The sequence below is a fragment of the Leptonychotes weddellii genome, chromosome 1 (assembly GCF_054177405.1).
Source record: "Leptonychotes weddellii isolate Sample4059 chromosome 1, ASM5417740v2, whole genome shotgun sequence".
Taxonomy (NCBI): domain Eukaryota; kingdom Metazoa; phylum Chordata; class Mammalia; order Carnivora; family Phocidae; genus Leptonychotes; species Leptonychotes weddellii.
In genome coordinates, this window is record NC_138369.1 from 57,396,194 (window position 1) to 57,413,472 (window position 17,279).

Consider the following 17,279-nt stretch of genomic DNA (forward strand, 5'->3'; position numbering starts at 1 on the left):
AAAAAAAATAATAGAAGTGTTTATGAATTTTCCTCTTACTATTTTTTTTTTAAAAGTAGTCTTCATGTCCAGTGTGGAACCCAACACGGGGCTTGAATTCATGACCCTGAGATCAAGACTTGAGTTGAGATCAAGAGTGGGATGTTTAACTGACTGAGCCACCCAGATGCCCCTATGTATTTTCCTCTTATAACAGCTTTGGCTGCATCCTACAAGCAGTACTCTCAATATTATTATTTTTTAGTTTTTTATCCCCCCAGCTAGTTTTTTTTTCTCTACCTCTAATTTTCTTTTCTTATTTTTCTAGATCTCAAGTGGACAGAATTGGTTGAATTATAATCTTTGACTTACAACACACTGTCATCGTTGGTCCACAAGTAGCCTTTTTATTTATTTGCTTACTTACTAATATAATGAGCACCCATTAACCTACCACCAAACTATTTTCCGTTTGAGCCACAGTTTAAGAATGACTTTTACACTTCTAAGGATTATTTCTGTTGTTGTTTTTTAATCTTTCTATTTTTGCTATATCTAGCAGTTTCCTTATCTGTAAAATAGGCTTAATAACAGTACTTATTTCTTAGGGTTATTATGAGAATCAAATGAATTAATCTTTGTAAGATACTTATAATAGGGTCTGGCACATAGTGGGTGCTTATTTAAATGTTCTTGTTTTTATTATTAGGCTAGATCAAATTTGTGAACTATATATATATTTTAGATCTCCCATAGTCTTGTTCTTTCTATGTGATTTGTCAGGAACTAATAGAAGTGTGGTAAAATCTCCTTGTACTATTGCGTTGCTGCTGCTGCTTTTTTTTCCTAATAGTTTTTGTTTGATATAAGTGCTATGCAATCCCAAGCAAAAATATATTCATAATAGTTTTATTTTTAAGAATTTATTTATTTGAGAGAGAGAGTGTGTGAGAGCACAGAGGGAGGGTGAGAGGGAGAAATAGACTCCCCGCTGAGCAGAGAGCCAAAAGTGGGACTCGATCCCAGGACTCTGGGATCATGACCTGAGCCGAAGGCAGACGCTTAACCGACTGAGCTACCCAGGCACCCCAATAGTTTTATTTTTATTATAGCTTGGACCCGCTTTATCTCATGCTTCTTACTTTGAATTCAACCTTGTTTAATATTAACAAACAAAAACACTCTGATTTTTATTGTGCTTGTTTGCATTTGCCTATCTTATTACTTTACTTCTAATATTTCTGAGTGACACTGTTTTGGTTTGTCCTTTAAGAGCACCTAGGTGAAGTTTTGTTTTTTGTTTTTTGTTTTAAATCCATTCAGAGTCCTTTCCTTTTAAAAGATGAATTTTATCCAGTTACCATTATTATTAAAACATATTTGCTTTTGCCTCTGCCACATTATTTTCTGTTTCCTGGTTTAATGTTTCCTTGTTCCTTCCTTTTTCTCCTATCTTCTGCTGTAAGAGCTCTGTTTTCTTTAAAAGAAAATTCCCTTCAACAATTTGGAAGGGATATATAGTTTGCTTTCTGTTAAACAAGTTTATAACTTTAAATAACACACTCAGACTTCTTTTTCTCAATATATCATCGACGTGTTTTTTTTTTTTTTTAAACCGTGCTTGGCTGTCTACCCTGATTAGATTCCCCATTTGCTTGCCAAAACTCCTCCTCACTTATGCCAGGCTGAGTTTTTCCTCCACAGCCCAGACTACATGGCTCTGGCTGCCCTTGTTTGTGGCTGTTTAAAAACAAAACTCGTTAACATATTGTCAAATCATCCTTCTCTGAAGCCTACAGAGATTTGGCTTTAGCTGCCAATGGTAAAACAGCATGTGGCCTCTAAGTCATGGCTCCAGGCCCACTCTGGAACAGGGGAGGGCAGTACAGAATAGGATGGGAGGCCCAGAGATTTAGGGGTGACAGCCACAGTGCCTCCCCATGGCCTGACCCCAGGAGACGGCACAGAGTGGAGGCACATAGCCTTGGGTCAAAGTGCCCTTCTCTCTTGCTCTGGAGTTCAAAGTATTCCCTGTTAGTTGCTCAAACATGGGGTTCTCACCTCCCCAATGGTATCAACTGCTTGCCTGGTATCAAGTGATTATCTCCTCTGCCTTCTTGACCACCCATCTCCCTGTTCACCAGCATCTTCTAGAACCCTCTCCAGGGCTGTCCCATCTCCTCCTGAAAGGACTCTGAGAGATCAGAATAGGGTGCTTGTGAGCCCCATGGGGCATTCCTGAAGGGCGTCCCTGATCTCCTGGTCTCAGCCAACCTCCTTGTCTCCCACAGTCCAGCTTCACCTGCTCTCTCCAGGGAGTCTTCCTGATTGTTGCAGTTCCCCTGACCTTGAAGGCATTTACTCCACTCTTACTCAAAATTCCCTCTTGAGCTGATCTCTATCTCAAACCTACTGACTCTGGTTCCCCCACCTAGATTTTGAGCCACTGAGGCCAGGGCTGGGGTCTCCTCCTCCTGTTGCTCCCCATGACTCACAGGACTAGATACAAGGAGAGCTGAGAAGAGATCTATTGAACAAGTGGAAGGTCAAGACAAAGGACTCTGGGATCTGACTGCCTGGGTTCAAGTGCCACACCGGCCGCTTGCGAGTGGCGGGACCTTCGGCAGGTTACATAATGGTTCTACAAAGGGCTGTTGCTGGGATCAAATGTGACAACATGTGAACTACGTAGCCCGGCCTCTAGCCCCGGAGCAGCCAGAGTGAGTGGCGCTACCAGGAGAGTCTCAGGCAGCATTGTTAACTGCACTGAAAGGGCCTAACGGAGCGAGGTGCAACTGGGTGTGTCACCAGAGCTTTGGGGGGATGGTGGTTGGTGGGCTGCAACCTACGCCAGCTGGACACTGTGAAATGGGGCAAATCACTCCCCCTTTGGTGGGACACGGGGGTCTGGACCGATGACCTCTGTGAGCCCATCTTGCTCTGATTTCCACACATGCGGCGGTGGCATGAGTTTGTGAGCTGACTCCTGTTCTGGGGGCCGAGGGAAGCACATCTGCAGCAGAGGCTCTGCCCCAGTTTCTGGCCTCGCTCTCAGCTGCAGACTTCCTTTCCCTGCCCTCCCCGCTCCTCCACCCCTCTGCCCAACCCTGCATCCCCAGGAGGCTACCAGGGCTCCACTGCTGAGCAGGATCATGAAGATGATGAACGTCTCGAACCAGCTGTGCTCCACGATGCGGTAGCACGTCTTGCGCAGTCGCCACCAGACCTTCCCGGGGCCCTGCGTGGTGTCCACAGTGCAGCAGGGACAGCGCCGGACACAACCTGTGGGGGAGGGGGGAGGGGGGGGTCAGGCCCAGCCCAGCGCCTGCAAATGCCCACATCTGATGGTGAAAGGTTGGATGGTGGAAGGGGTGACCAAGAGAAAGGGGTTATGATATGGAGTCGTGAACAGTGTGACACGTGGGCAAGTGCGATGGGACAGCAGGGAGCACCATGGTGCTGTCCTCAGGGGCCCACGCTCAGCAGGAACTCCATGGAAAGGCCGGATGGACTAGGCATCCAGTGAGTGGGTAAAGGGCCTGGCAGATCTGAGCAGGGGGAAGGCTGGGGCTAGGCTGGGCTCCAGTGTCCCCTCTGCTCATCTGGGAAATTCTCCCCCTGGGGAAATACTCCAGAACTCCTGGGGTACTCTGTCTCTCGGTCTTTTCCATGTTTGCAGTTTTTGAACCGTGGGAAGGGCAAAGCCCTCACTGAGAGCCCTAAATGACATGCCACGTGAGGGCAAACTCTGATTTTATCCCAGCTGCCTTCCGAATATTCACCACCAATTCGTCAAAGCTACGGATGCCGATGACCGCCACGGGCACACGTCACACCCGTGGGTATTTACAGAAGGCCAACTATAGGGCAGGCACCGTGCCAGGGGCACCGGTGAAGAGGATGGAGCCCCTGCTGCTGGGGGGCACACACGTGGGCCATCTCCCTACCAATGCAGTCACGGGTCTTCCGTGTGGCTGACCCCCAGCTGCACAGCCCAGCACTCCACGGGCAGGCGTGTCGTCAGGTCCTGGGTAGAAGGAGGGGCCCCCAGGGTCATGAGGAATGGGGAAGGAGGGCAAGCATCGGGGTCAGGGTGGGGAACAACATGGCCCTGGGCCCCACGGAGCTGCTGGTTCTCCTGTCCCTCTGGGTGGAGAGAACCTCAGGTAAAGGGCCACTCGGCGCAGCACCTTCAGTGAAGCAGTCCTCTGGGTCCTTGACATCCTCGCCCAGGTCAGGGATCTGCTCCAGGAGGTCAGCCGTGTTGGTCATGTCTGCTGTGCTCCCCTCTGAGTAGCTGTCCTCGTGAGTCTGTGGGCAGGGGGGGTGGTGAGGGCCACGTGGAAGCCTCCAGCCTCGAGCCCTGCATCTGGGGCAGCCAGGGGCTCCCTGAGGGGAGGCGCCCAGACTACTTTCCACTGCATAACCTGGAAACGTGAGCCCAGGGTGGGTGGGTGGGAACCTGTCCCGGGCTGAACTGAGGCTGGACCTCAGGGGCTCCTGAGTCTGCGGTTTGGTCTGCCGGAGTCTAGGGTCGGGGGCAAGGGGAAGGGAAAGCACTGGGGATGGGGAATGCATCCAGCTGGAAACAGACAGACACGGGCGGCAACACGGACACACACTCAGACAAGGACACACGGTGGCAGCTTGGCGCACGCGGACAAAACAGGCGTGCCACACCCAGAACAGAGTCAGAACCAGGACCACAGGCACAGACGGGTGGAGGTCAGATGAGCAGAGCACAGCCCAGCCTCCCAGCCGACGCTTCTCACTCAGTTCATGAGTGCTGGGGTGATGGCAGAGTCTGGAGTTAAAGCAAGAAGGTACTGGAAACTGCCCTGCCTGGCCATGCAGGGCTCGGCCACCCCGACCTTGCTTAATCTGACTACAGCGAGGTGTGTGCGTGCAGTGGTGTGACCGTGTCGGTCATGTGTGGGTGCGGGCCCACTTGTCTCCGGTGGGGTGGTTCTTCTTCCAATGTTTTGTTTTGTTTTGTTTTCATTTTTTTCCACTTTTTTCTGCATTTCAGAAATGCAGATTTTTTGTTTTTGTTTTTGGTTTTTACATAACAGCTACCAGGTTTTAAATGTTGGTGGCGAATTCAAATTAAAACCCTTCTGTGGCCAGAACAAAACTCTACAGTAGGCCTCCCATTTGCGGCCTCTGCCTTAGTCCCGGAGAGAAGCAGCTGGTGGCCAGTGCGTCAAGAACTTGTTCTCAGGGCCCCCCTGCCCCGCCCCGAAGTCCCCTGGGATGGGGTAATTCACAGGACAAACATTTGCCAAAGAGGACCAAAGCACGGGAACTGAGTGAGGAGGGGGGGACACATGGAGGGCTAGGGTTAGTCTTGCCTCAGGGGCCTGGGCTGGCCGCTTCCAGAATTTCCTAGAAGCTCTGGGCCCCATGCCACCCCTCCCCTGTCAGGACAGGGCCCCCATGCCCCCCTCTGCCGACAGGTCTCCCACACTGCCCGTGAACGTGGCTATGGCTCCCACCAGCAAATGCGGGCGTGTGCCAGGACCTCTCACAGCCTGGCTCCAGTCCAAGTGCAGCGCCCCGCCGGCTTCAGGGACAAAGGTGTGTGTTACCTCACTGCACCCTGGGGCCGGGGGCTCCGCTTTCCGCTGCTGCCGCCAGTCTGCCTGAGCCACACTGGCCTCAGAGGAGGCGGTCTCTGACACCTGGCTCCAGGCCCTGGGCTCTGGGAGGGCCTCTGGGCTGCCGGAAACAGGCTGCGATTCCTGCTGAAGAGACCCCCAGCCCATGAGCTCCCTGGCCGGAGTGTTCCCAGGGCCCTGCCTAAGCAACTGGAACACTGCCTCCTCCCCTCTTCATGGGGCCTCAGGTTACCGAAGCTCTCTTCCTCGAGGGCCTGGAGGGGGCCACTGGGAGGCTCCTGGTCAGCCTGGCCTAAATCTCCCCCTCTTTGCGCTCCCTGGAAAGGTGCAGCTGGGCTGCAACGCCCAGTTCCCAAATGCTGGCAATTCCACTTAGGAGGGACATACGGACTTCCCCCATGAGTTCCCATAGCACCCCGTGTGTATGTCCCCCTCCGCACACATACACACACGCGTACACACACACACACACTGGCCCCAGGGAGCCAGAGTCAACAGGCTCAAGAGAAGGAGAGGAGCAGGAAAAGGAGCATCCTGGAGATAACTGGTAGTCGCGGTCCTGGCGACGCCAACACAGCGCTCCCCTGACTTACACCGTCCCTGTCCCACAGCCTGACCGAAGGGGTGGAAGCCGGCCTCTGGGACCACTGGGAGGCAGAACGATGTGGAAGCAAGCATGGAGCCTCAGATTCAATTCCCCAAGTGGGGAGCAGTGGCTCTTCACAGCCGACCCACCCAGTGCAGGCCCAAAGCAAGCAGCCAGGATGGGCCCAACCAGACAGAGAACCACTCACTGTTTGACCTAAAGACCTAAGGAGAAGCCATTTGCGCCTGGCTCAGGCCACAGGAAAACTGAGGGGGTGGGGGGCACTGTCTCTTTTGTCCAGACTCTGGTCCTAAGTGTTAAAAATAACAGGTTGGGAGATAAGATAGTGCTGTCTCTGACACCTGCCATCTTAGGGATGCTTATTTTTAAATCTCAGAGTTAGCCCTGGGCCGGGGAGGAGGGGAAAGGGCAGTCAGGAGGTCAGGAGACTGCTCTCCTCCCTCACCAAGACATTCCACCTTCTTAGTCCTGGAGGGGGACAATGGTGGGGGGGGGGTCGGCGGGAGTGCTGGCTCTGTCGTAGGTTCGCGAGGCACTCCTAGCAAGTCTGTCTCTTGCCATGCCTCAGTTCCCCTTTCTGTACAATTAGCTGCTCATAGCTAGCATCAGACGAATGATGGACAATAGCCCCTTCCAAGGTCCCCTCTGGGCTGGGTTGGGAAGAGAGGGCTGACAGCTGGCCTCAGCACCCCCTTGGGCTGCCTCTTGGGGGTGGCCTGTCATCTACCACCACCCTACTTCTGCTGGGGCAGTCTGGCAGGGGCAGCCGCTCTCTGAGCAAGGCTGGGAGCCCTGGCGAGCATGGCCCTGGGCCCTGTACAAGTAGGTCTTGCATATATGTGGGGGGGCACTCACCTGCTTACTGGACTCTTCCTCTGTGCCCAGGCTGTTCTCCTCATCCTCCTCTTGGTCATCCGTATCTGACTCAGCCACGGCAATGGGCACACACACATGCTCTGTATCCCCGGGGGTGCCCTGGCCTGGCCGCTTGTCTTCCTCAAACCGTGTCTCCTTGCGGGCCAGAGGCGCCTTCTCTGACTCCGGGGGCAGTGGGGGGCTGGAGGTGGCAACGCAGCTGGGCAGTTGGCCAGGGGTGGCGAGGGCTGCGGGCTTCTGGGGCCGCCGCTGTAGGAGCCCACAGCAGAAGTCCCAGGTAGTCCGCTTGAGGAAGCGCAGGCCGCGCTGGATGCGTGCCAGGGCCAGCTGGAGGTTGTTCATCTCCCCATCATCGTCAGGGGCTGTGAGGTTGTCTGCGCTGAAGGAGCTGAGCAGCAGAGCCAGGAAGAGGTTCAGGACCTGTGGAGGCAATGGATCAGGCTCATCGAGGCAGGCACCATACTAGGGGCAGTGAGCCTCGGGTTCATTATGGGGAAACTGAGGCCCGGGGACCTGACCTTAAGGATTGCTGATGGCCTAAGCCCTCATCCTCACCCCCCCGTTCTCTTGAATATAGTGAATTTGGCTATAAGATGGAAGATTATTCTCGTCCCTTTTCCCAAGGGCTCAGATACAGTCTGGGTTGGGGCATTCACCCCCAGATTTCTCGGGTGTTGGCCTGGGGTCTATGGGAAAACCATGGGTTCATCCAGTGATGAAGACTGCAGATGGGATCTTGCCTTCGAAGTAACGGGGTTAGGATGAGCACAGGGCTGCTCCCTGGGAAGTCAGATCCAATCTGGGATCACCAGGGACAAGACAGAATCCCACCCAGAAGCAATCCAGAGCTCTTGAGGGCTTTCCAGGGAAGGAGCCGCTACGTCTGCTGGTGAAGGATGGGGTAGTGATGGGCCTCTGAGCTGGCTCAGCACTTGTAAATCTAGGGCTCCTGCTGTGGAGCACCTTCTACCTGTGTCCCCAGGTCTGACTCTGCTTTCCAGGTAAGGGACGTGGGGGACGGAGCAGAGAAGGGGCAAGGGCAGTCCTCGGGCATCTGGGACTAACTGCAGGGTCAGGACATGGAGAGGTGACTATCTAGGCAGTGGGGGGTGCTGGGATGGGCTCTGGGTAATGGACCAGACAACTGGGGAGGGGGAGGAGGGACCTGGGGTTGGAGCTGCCGGGATTCGGGGGAGGGGCTCAGGTTGCAGGGTGCCAGAAGGACAGAACTTATTTATCAGGGGCTAGGGACCCGAGACTCCTTAAGTGAGGTGTGCAAAATCCATCTCTCTTTGCATGGTTCTGGACTACTGCTTGTTGTCAAACCATCCTGCAAGTGCAAAGCTTTAGCTTTTGTTAAGAAAGAGACCTTTGGCAGAGTGACAAGAGGGTGGCCTTGGGTCCATTTCCCAGCCTCGTGGAGGGTAAATGAAAATGACGGTGGGCTTGTTCCCACCCATGGGTCAGACGGGCTCCGGAGCATCACCAGGCTGACAGGCCAGATACACCGCCTCCCTACCTTGGGCTTGGTGCCTCCTCCTCCCAGCCAGCCCCAGAAGGGAGTTGCCTTGGATGGGAGGTGTGTGATGGTGGGTGTGCGGTTCTCACTGGAAACCCACTCTGGGCCCCTCTCCTCACAAGCTCCTAGGACACACCTCGTGCCTGCCAGAGAGCTAGGGACGAGAATTCTGAAGAAAGCAGTGGTAAGGTTGGAACAAAGGCAGTCAGAAACATGCCCTTGGTTTAAGAAGCAAACACGTTCAGGAGGACAGAATGGCAAGGTGAAGAAGCAGGGCCTGGCATTCCATATGGGGAGATGATCACTTTTGACACCTGGCAGCCATTTTAATGTCATCCCTGGGGGGTGGGGCACATGATGTGATTCAGGGCTGCTGTCTACACTGACCTCTGGCCTGGCCTCTGGCCTCGGCCACACTGGCCCGGGCCTGGCCTGCCTCTGCTCTCAGTTGCCCATCCTGGATCCTCTGCCCTCATCAATGCCTCATCTCCAGGTATCTGGGGCCCAGGCTGGGGGGCAGGGCAGGGGGTGTGCCTGGGCAGCCCTGTCCACCCCCATAAGAACACCAGGTCCTCCCTTGTTGCCTGCTGCCGAGGTTTGACTTCTTCCAGTGCTTTCCCCATCAATCCTGCTGCCGTTCCCCAGCCCCTGCCTGATCATGACTTCCCATTTCAGTGGCAATCTTGTTTCCACCCACGCCCGGCAGCGGCCCAATTCTTGAGGCGACCGGGGAGGGGGCTGCGTGGGCTGCGGTAGCTTCCCTCCTCCAGCAGCCTCTAATCATCTCATCCTCAGGCAGATCCGCTAGGAAATCGCAGGGCTGTGTGCATGAGGGCAGCGGGCCTGGCCTTGGGCTGAGAGCCTGGCGTACTCGCATCCTCCTTAGAATACATAGTCCGGTGGCCCCTGGAACTGGGCCAGGGCTGAATGAGGCTCCAGCCCGAGGGGCAGCTGGTTGGAGGAATGGAAGGGGGTGCAGCCCAAGGAATGGAAGGGGGTGCAGCCCATTGGCACTGAGCACAATGCCCTGCCACCTCTCTGGGCCCCACCAGTGGGGCTGGAGGGAGCCTGACCCCAACTTGGCCTGGGCCCACCCTTGCAAGGTTAGGGCACATTGGAGGAGAAGCAGGGAGGTTTGGGGCAGGGCTCTGTCTGCAACCTGCAGCCCACTGTACTTGAGTGACCCACAAGCCCTCTATGGCTGATTGGGAGACTATGCTGCCTACACCGGCAAGAGTCGGATCACGCAGGTGTGATGTCTAGCATGTGTAGGGCCACTTGTGCGCCCAGGCAGGTAGCTCCGTGTCCCCAGTGGACACTGACTTCTTCCTGAACCACTCACTTGCCTCAACCTGGCCTCTTCCCAAAGCTTCTTCCTGGCACTGGGATTTTTGATCTCTCTCAACTGCCAAATTCCCCACATTGTAAAGCTACAAGGCAAGATGCACCTGTTCTAGGACACACAGGTGGTCATGGGAGCAAGGCCTGGGTCCCTCATGACAGGGCAGCAGGGACTCCCACCATAGCTACCCAGGATGACATACAAGCTCCCGTGGACCCTGCCTTACCTGGACCACCACCTGCTGTACCTGTGCTTTGCTCCCTTTGTTCCTTCCCACTCTAGAGTCACCAAGCAGGTCTGCTCCAAACCCTCCCCTAGGAAGCCTTCCTTGATTTCCCCTGCCGGAGGGGATCAGCACCCAAGGGCTCCCCCTTAATGCTTCTGATCATTCTGACCAGCTTGAGAGTTATTCCAGGCCTGTTTGAACCCTCCACCTCCCCACTCTCTAGTCGGTGAGCCATGTCAGGGCCATGTTCACCTCTGTATGCCCAGCAGCACCTGCCACAATATTTTGCATGCAACAGGAGCGCAGCTGAATTGAAAAACCACGTGATAAATCATTGACAGTAAATGACTAATAAAATAGTTGGTGGATGAGTAAATAAATAAGTTAATGGATATAAAATGAGAATATAATGAATAAACAGGTACCTAGGTGGGTGACTGAATGAATGAGCAAATGAGGAGTGATGGGAATGGATGGATGGGTCAGTGAGTGAGTAAGTAGAGAGCTGGATGGATAAATGGGTAGATGGAGAGGACTGGTGAATGAGTGAATGGATTGTGGGTTGACAGATGGATGTGGGGGTGGATTAGTGAGTGGAGGGGTAGATAAGAGAGCAAAAATATGGATGATAGATGAATGGATAGATGGATGGGTAGATGAGTGAATGGATGGGTGGACAGATGGATGGGCGAATGGATGGATGAACAGGTAGGCTGTGTGTGTGTGTTTATGAATGAAGAAGGTTGACGGATGGGTGGTTGATGGACAGATAAATGGATGGGTGAATGAATGGGTGGATGGGTATGAGAATGAATAAGTGGGGGTTGATGGCTGGATGGCTGGGTGAGTGAGTGAATAGATAGGAGGACTGGTAACTGAGTAGACAGACTGATGGAGAGGTGGACAGATGGATGGGTGAGCTGGTGGGTGGGTGACTGATAAACAGATCGATGGCTGGATAGGGAGATGTATGGATGAGTAGAGAGATGGAAGAATAAGTGGGTAAGTGAATAGATGGGACGGTGATAAGTGCACAGATGGATGAGTAAATGGGTGCATAGGTGGGTGGATGAATGAATGGATGAGTAGATAGATGGAAGGATGGGTAATGAATAGGTGGATGGATGGGTAAATGGATGGATGATGAGAGATTGATGGATAAATGGGTAGTTTGATAGATGGCTGAGTAATGATGGAATGGATGGAAGGAAGTGAATGGACAGAGGGATGACTGGGTGGGTGAATGTGTGTGTGGTGTATATGGGCCCACTGGCCAACTTACCACAAGGTTGCCAATGACCATAACAAGCAAGAAGACAAGCAGGCATAGTGACTGCCCAGACACCTCCATGCAGTCCCACATGGTCTCGATCCACTCCCCACAGAGGATTCGGAAGATGATGAGAAAGGCATGGAAGAAGTCCATCATGTGCCAGCGGGGCAGCAGGCCTGAGTCACTGATGCGGTGCCTCTGCTCTGAGTAGTTCTTGCCAAAGAGCTGCATGCCCACCACAGCGAAGATGAACACGATGATGGCCAGCACCAGTGTCAGGTTCCCCAGCGCCCCCACTGAGTTTCCGATGATCTTGATAAGGGTGTTCAGGGTGGGCCATGATTTGGCCAGCTTAAAGACCCGCAGCTGGGGAGGGAGGTGTCCTTGTGAGCGGCTCTGGTTCCCGCCGCCCATGGACACCCTCACCCCTGATAGCTCCTGCCTGAAAACCCAGGGGGCCCATGGACACCTGTTTTTCCAAGAGCACACACTGCTGTTTCTCTCTATAGCCTGAGGGCAGCTTCACTGGGCTCGGCTCTGGGAGTCAAGTCAACATCTCCAGCTTCACCTCCCCAACTTATCCTTGCTCTTCATCCCCACACCAGCTTCCTACCCGTCTCAGGCTCACTTCTAGGAACTTCCCAGTAGACTTCTCCAGCATGGAATGTCCTTCCTCTTCCAGACTCATCTTCATCAGGTCAAACCATCTTTGATTTGCCCAATTGCCTCCAACCTTCTCTCTTCTCAGTTATCACAGAGAAGGGGGGCAGGGGCTTAGCATGTATTGAGTACCTGCTGTGCCAGGCCGGTGCTTAGGATGGCTCACCTCATTCAGAGCTCCCGATAACCACATGAGGTGAGCACTATTACTCCTTCTTTTGACAGGTGAAGAAGCCAACCATTAAAGGTGGAGTAACTTTTCTGAGTCCATTAGTTCATGGCAGTGGAGGTCAGGATTAGAACCTATAGCTTAGACTTTCTCTACTGCTCCTAACATCCTGCCTTTCAAGCCTGCAGTGAACCCACCACCATTGCCCAGACTTCCTCCAGGAAGCCTTCCCTGATCTACTTCCAGCCCCACGTGTGGACCTCTCAGACATTCTGCACTCAAAGAGTGGTCCACAGACCAGCAGCTTCGGCCTCACCCGAGACCTACTAAATTAGGCACTGCGGTTTAACAAGATCCCCAGATGATTTGTTGTGTGCATAACAGTTTCCAAAATGCTGACTCTGAAACCAGCAGGGAGAACCCCAGGAGAGCTGTCAGCAGGCCTGGCTCCACCTGTTATTTCCCATGTGGCTTTTGGGAAATTCATTTCACTTGGTCTCCTCATCTGTGAAATGGGTATATAGTAATACTAGCTCCTCTCCTTGGATACTATGAGGACTAAAGGGGGCATGGTGAGCCATACAGGGCTTTGTAAGTCATCAGGATGGCCATCTCAATAGTTTCCCCAGAGGGATGTCTCCCATCTTGTCCCCCCTGTACCCCCCACATCACTAGCATTGGGGTACCCAGCAAATAGCTCTTAGGCGAAGGCATGATGGATCAGAGTAAGAGTGACTGAGTGGTGACCTCAGAGGAGGCTGCCTCAGTGCCCCAGGCCCCCACCCCACCCCCCTGCAGCAGGCCCAGCCAGGTACCAGGCGGAAGGAGCGCAGCACTGATAGGTTGCCCATGCGGGACAGGCCCAGCTCCATGAGGCTCAGGATGACAATGATGCTGTCGAAGATGTTCCAGCCCTGCTGGAAGTAGTAGTAGGGGTCCAGAGCGATGATCTTGAAGGTCATCTCTGCGGTGAAGATCCCTGTGAAGACCTGGGGAGGAACAGAGAGATCAGGGTTCCCAGTGTTTGGGCTGGAAAGACCCTTGGACCAGGAGAGGTGCCCTGCTTTCTGATTCTTGCTCCCGTGGGGTCCCCTTTCTGGGCTGCCAGCTGTGACTGCACCCTGGCTCCCAGTGGGTGCTTGCTCAGCCATGGCCCAGGCCCTTGGGGCTACGTGTGGCCTGATGGCCCAGCTCCTTCTTGGGCTCACCACCCATGATCTGCCAGGCTGGCCCTCAGAAACAGCCAGGCCCATCTCAGGCCCTGCAGAGACTTAGAGCTCCAGGAAGCACCTGGGGGCAGGGGGGCTGCGGTGGGGGTGACACAACCCAGCCTGACACCTTCCAGCCCGTGTCACCACAGGAAGCACGCTCACGCCATATGTGCCAAATACATGCATCCCGCAAACACTCATGGCTTTCATGGCTCGGGGCCTCTGTCCATGCTCTTCCTGCTCCATCTTGCCACACACTGAACTCCTGTCTCTGTAATGACAGCCACCCACCTCTTCTTGGGAGTATGATCACGTGCCAGTCCTGGGCTGGAATGCTCTGCATATGTTGCTCCTTTTAATCCACCCAACAACCCGATGAGGAAAGTATCATCGTCCCCATTTTACAGGGAAGGAGACTGAGGCACTAAGAGGTTAAGTAATTTGCCTGGGGTCACGTAGCTAGTATGTTTGAGAACCAGGAAATGAACTCCGTGTTGTCCTTCAAGATTTAGAGCAACCCCCTCTGCCTCCTGGAAACATTCCTGAGGTAGGCAGAGGCTGGGTTTCCCTCCATTTGTTGACACAGTTTGGAGCCCCCCGCCCCCCAGCCCAGGCCAGCAGAGTCCCATGGTCAAGGAGCCCATCGTGTGGTGGGCCAAGCAGCTGTGACCATTTCCAACCGCTCCGCAGTGTGCCAATAGCCTCGAGGGGCGCGTGGTTCCTGGAGGAGGGGATGTCCTAGGAGGGCATGGCTGGCAGGAAGTTGGGCCTGCGTACGGGGCCTTCTTGGAGCTGAGGGGGTTATTGTGAGGGTGGTGAGGAGTCACCGAGGTCTTCTGTGGGTGAGGGCTGAGGTCAGAGGGCCAGACCATTCCCGGGGACAGTACCAGGGCTGTGAGAGAGGAGAGGTCAGAGATAGGGAGGCTGAGTAGCTTGCTGGAGTCAGCAAACAGGGGGGATCTCCCAGGCCTCGGCACCCGCTGTGGGGGCTCTGTGCTGAAAGGAGGGAAGGAGGGATACCTGACCAGCCCTTCCCCCCACTGCTCAGATAAGGCCCTGTGGCGGTGGGTTGGGGGGCAGGGATTGCTATTGGCCCAGGGAGTGAGGCACCAGGATGGCCGGTGGGCAGGTACCTCTGCATTGCCACACAGGGCACCACCCGCCAGCCAGCCCTAATGACTTCAGGGCTCCCGTCAGGGCTTGTGCCCAGAGCGAACTGTTCTCCCACCAGCTCGGGTCTTAGGGAAGGGAGGGCCCAAGATATCTCTCAGCCTCAGCTCTAATACCTGGGCTCCCCTCACGTGTGGGGAGGCATCCTTGGATTCTTCTGCCCCTTTCCTCAGCAGCCAAGCCTATCTCTGGGTTCTGTACCCATAACTTTTCCATCCTCTCTGACTCCATCCCCTACTGCTCTTCCAGCCTGTTTGTCTCCTCGCTGTTCCTTCCTCAGGGCCTTTGTACCTGCTGCTCCCTTTCCCTGGGCCATCTCCCCTCCCCCACCCACAGGGCTCACTCTCTTCAGGTCTGGGCTTAAAAGCCACCTAATGGATGAGGCTTCCTACGCTTAAAATCATGACCCCCCTCCCAACAAATTCCTCCTCTCTCCTCTCTGCTTTATATTTCTTTCCGTCACTTACCACCATGTGACAAACTGTATATGTAGCTACGGATTTGGCTAGACTGTAAGCTCCACAGGAGGGACCTTTTCTGTCTTACTGGTACAAGAATAGTGCCCAGCCAGTAGGCAACCTACCAATATTTGTTGAATAAGCATACACATAGTTGGGCCTTCGACCTTCAGCCCCTGCGGTGCCCCATGTCCCTGCCCTGGGTCTCCCTGAGAACCCCTAAGGGTGGGGCCTGGGAAGCCCCTTCCTCTCACCTCTGCTGGCCCTCAGGTCTCCCCCATCACCTGTCTGAGCAATGCCAGGGTGGGTGTGTTCTTAAGGCCTGTTCACCAGACCCACGAGCGCTAACACTCATTTCTGGGAAAGGAGCTCAGGAAAAATCCTGCCTCACTTTGCCCAAGTGCAAGTCTGTTTTGGCAGCAAGAGAGCAGATATTAGTTGGCATTGGAAGTCAGAAGAAAAAGACAGCAGAAGCTCTTGGGGAATGCCTCTTGGGGGAAGTGGTAAGGAATCAATAGCATCACCTGGAAGCTCTTTAGAGATGCAGAATCTTGAAGACTCCTGACCTCCTCGAGCAGAACTTGCATTTTGACTAGATTCCCACGTGATTAGAAGTTTGAAAAGTGCTATTTTTGAGTTCTCAAACGTGGTGCACTTTGGAATCACCTAAGGAGCTTTAAAAATACATATGCTTGGGCGCCTGGGTGGCTCAGTTGGTTAAGCGACTGCCTTCGGCTCAGGTCATGATCCTGGAGTCCTGGGATCGAGTCCCGCGTCGGGCTCCCTGCTCGGCAGGGAGTCTGCCTCTCTCTCTGACCCTCCCCCCTTTCATGCTCTCTATCTCATTCTCTCTCTCAAATAAATAAATAAAATCTTTAAAAAAAAATAAATAAAAATACAGATGCTTGGGTCCCACTCCCAGAGATTCTAGTTAAAGTGGACTGGAGTGCAGCCCAGGAACTGAGTGGTGTTGTTGTTTTTTAACTTCCTAGGTAATGCTAATATGGAGCTAAGCTTGCGAACCACTGCTTTACAAATGCATACATTTTGGTGTCAGACTCCTCCTTCCAAAGGAAAGCCCAGGCTTTCTAAGGCCCTGTGATTGAAGCTTGATGGTTTAAGACATGTAGAGAATGGCAGCCAGACTCAGGTTCCAAAGCTGGGTCTGCTGCTGCGTGATCTTGGGCCAGTTTCCTCATCTGCCAGAGCCTCGAGTGTCCTCATATGTAAAATGGGGTAAGGAGAGCTCCATCGGACGTTACTAAGAGTTAGAGCTAATGGATGCAAAGCAGATGCTCCCTACCAGAGGGCCATTATTGTTATCATAGGCAGCATTTATTATGACTGATGAGAGGAGCCAAGAGGGCCAGGCCCAGGCAGGAGCTGCCTTCAAACAACTCTGCATGTTTTATAGGCTCACTGGGATCTGGCAGGCAGAGACTGGGAGGGTGGGGACCAGCTTTCCCTGACTCTGGGCAGGAGGGTCACTGAGCAGTGCTGATGGTGGCTTCCCAGGAAGTGGGGGGACTTTTGGGAAACTTCAAATTCTCCTTGACCTTATTTCATTAATATCTTTAACGTAAACTTGCTTTTAAAGCTTAATTCCTGTGAACATCTTCAATGCCAATTAAACATGATCTATGGCATCTCTTTTCCTCCCTCCCTCCCTTCCTTCCTGAACAGATGTGGAATATTCCACTGCACAGATGTGCCATAGTATTTCCCTGTGATGGGCATTCTTTTGTTCCTATTAAAAACATTACCATAATAAATATCCTTCCACATACTTGTTTAAAAACATCTTGCCCAATTCTTTTCTTAGGATAAATTTCTGGAAATGGAATTGCATAGTCAATGAGCATTTTTAGAGATTCTGACACATACATTTTAATTGCACAATGGTTGGAGATTGAAGGATGCACAATACCCTATCTTTGCTGCGACTTGCTTTGAGACCTAAAATGTGGTCATTCTGTAAATCTTCCATGTGAATTTTGTTTAACTATTGGGTGCTGTGCTCTGCACATTCGTTAAGTCAAGCTTTTCATTTCTTTTATTCAAGTCCCGTAGATGCTTGGTGACCTTTTGTAAGCTTGACCCATCAGTTATGGAGGGCGGTTTCTCACTAAGATTGTGGTCTTGTTAAATTGATCTTATTGTCTGCTTTACAT

At 53.2% G+C, this 17,279-nt stretch overlaps 1 protein-coding gene across 1 annotated transcript in view; it reads right to left on the minus strand.

Annotated features, from left to right (window-relative positions):
- SCN5A (sodium voltage-gated channel alpha subunit 5) overlaps positions 1–17,279 on the minus strand; it is a 95,390-nt gene that overhangs the window by 23,040 nt on the left and 55,071 nt on the right. The window contains exons 15-20 of the mRNA XM_081824511.1: positions 13,085–13,258; positions 11,450–11,806; positions 7,060–7,500; positions 5,568–5,723; positions 4,170–4,290; positions 3,107–3,261 (exon numbers count right to left, since the gene is read on the minus strand). Coding sequence (XP_081680637.1) covers positions 3,107–3,261; positions 4,170–4,290; positions 5,568–5,723; positions 7,060–7,500; positions 11,450–11,806; positions 13,085–13,258 — 1,404 coding nt within the window. The remainder of the gene's footprint in view (positions 1–3,106; positions 3,262–4,169; positions 4,291–5,567; positions 5,724–7,059; positions 7,501–11,449; positions 11,807–13,084; positions 13,259–17,279) is intronic.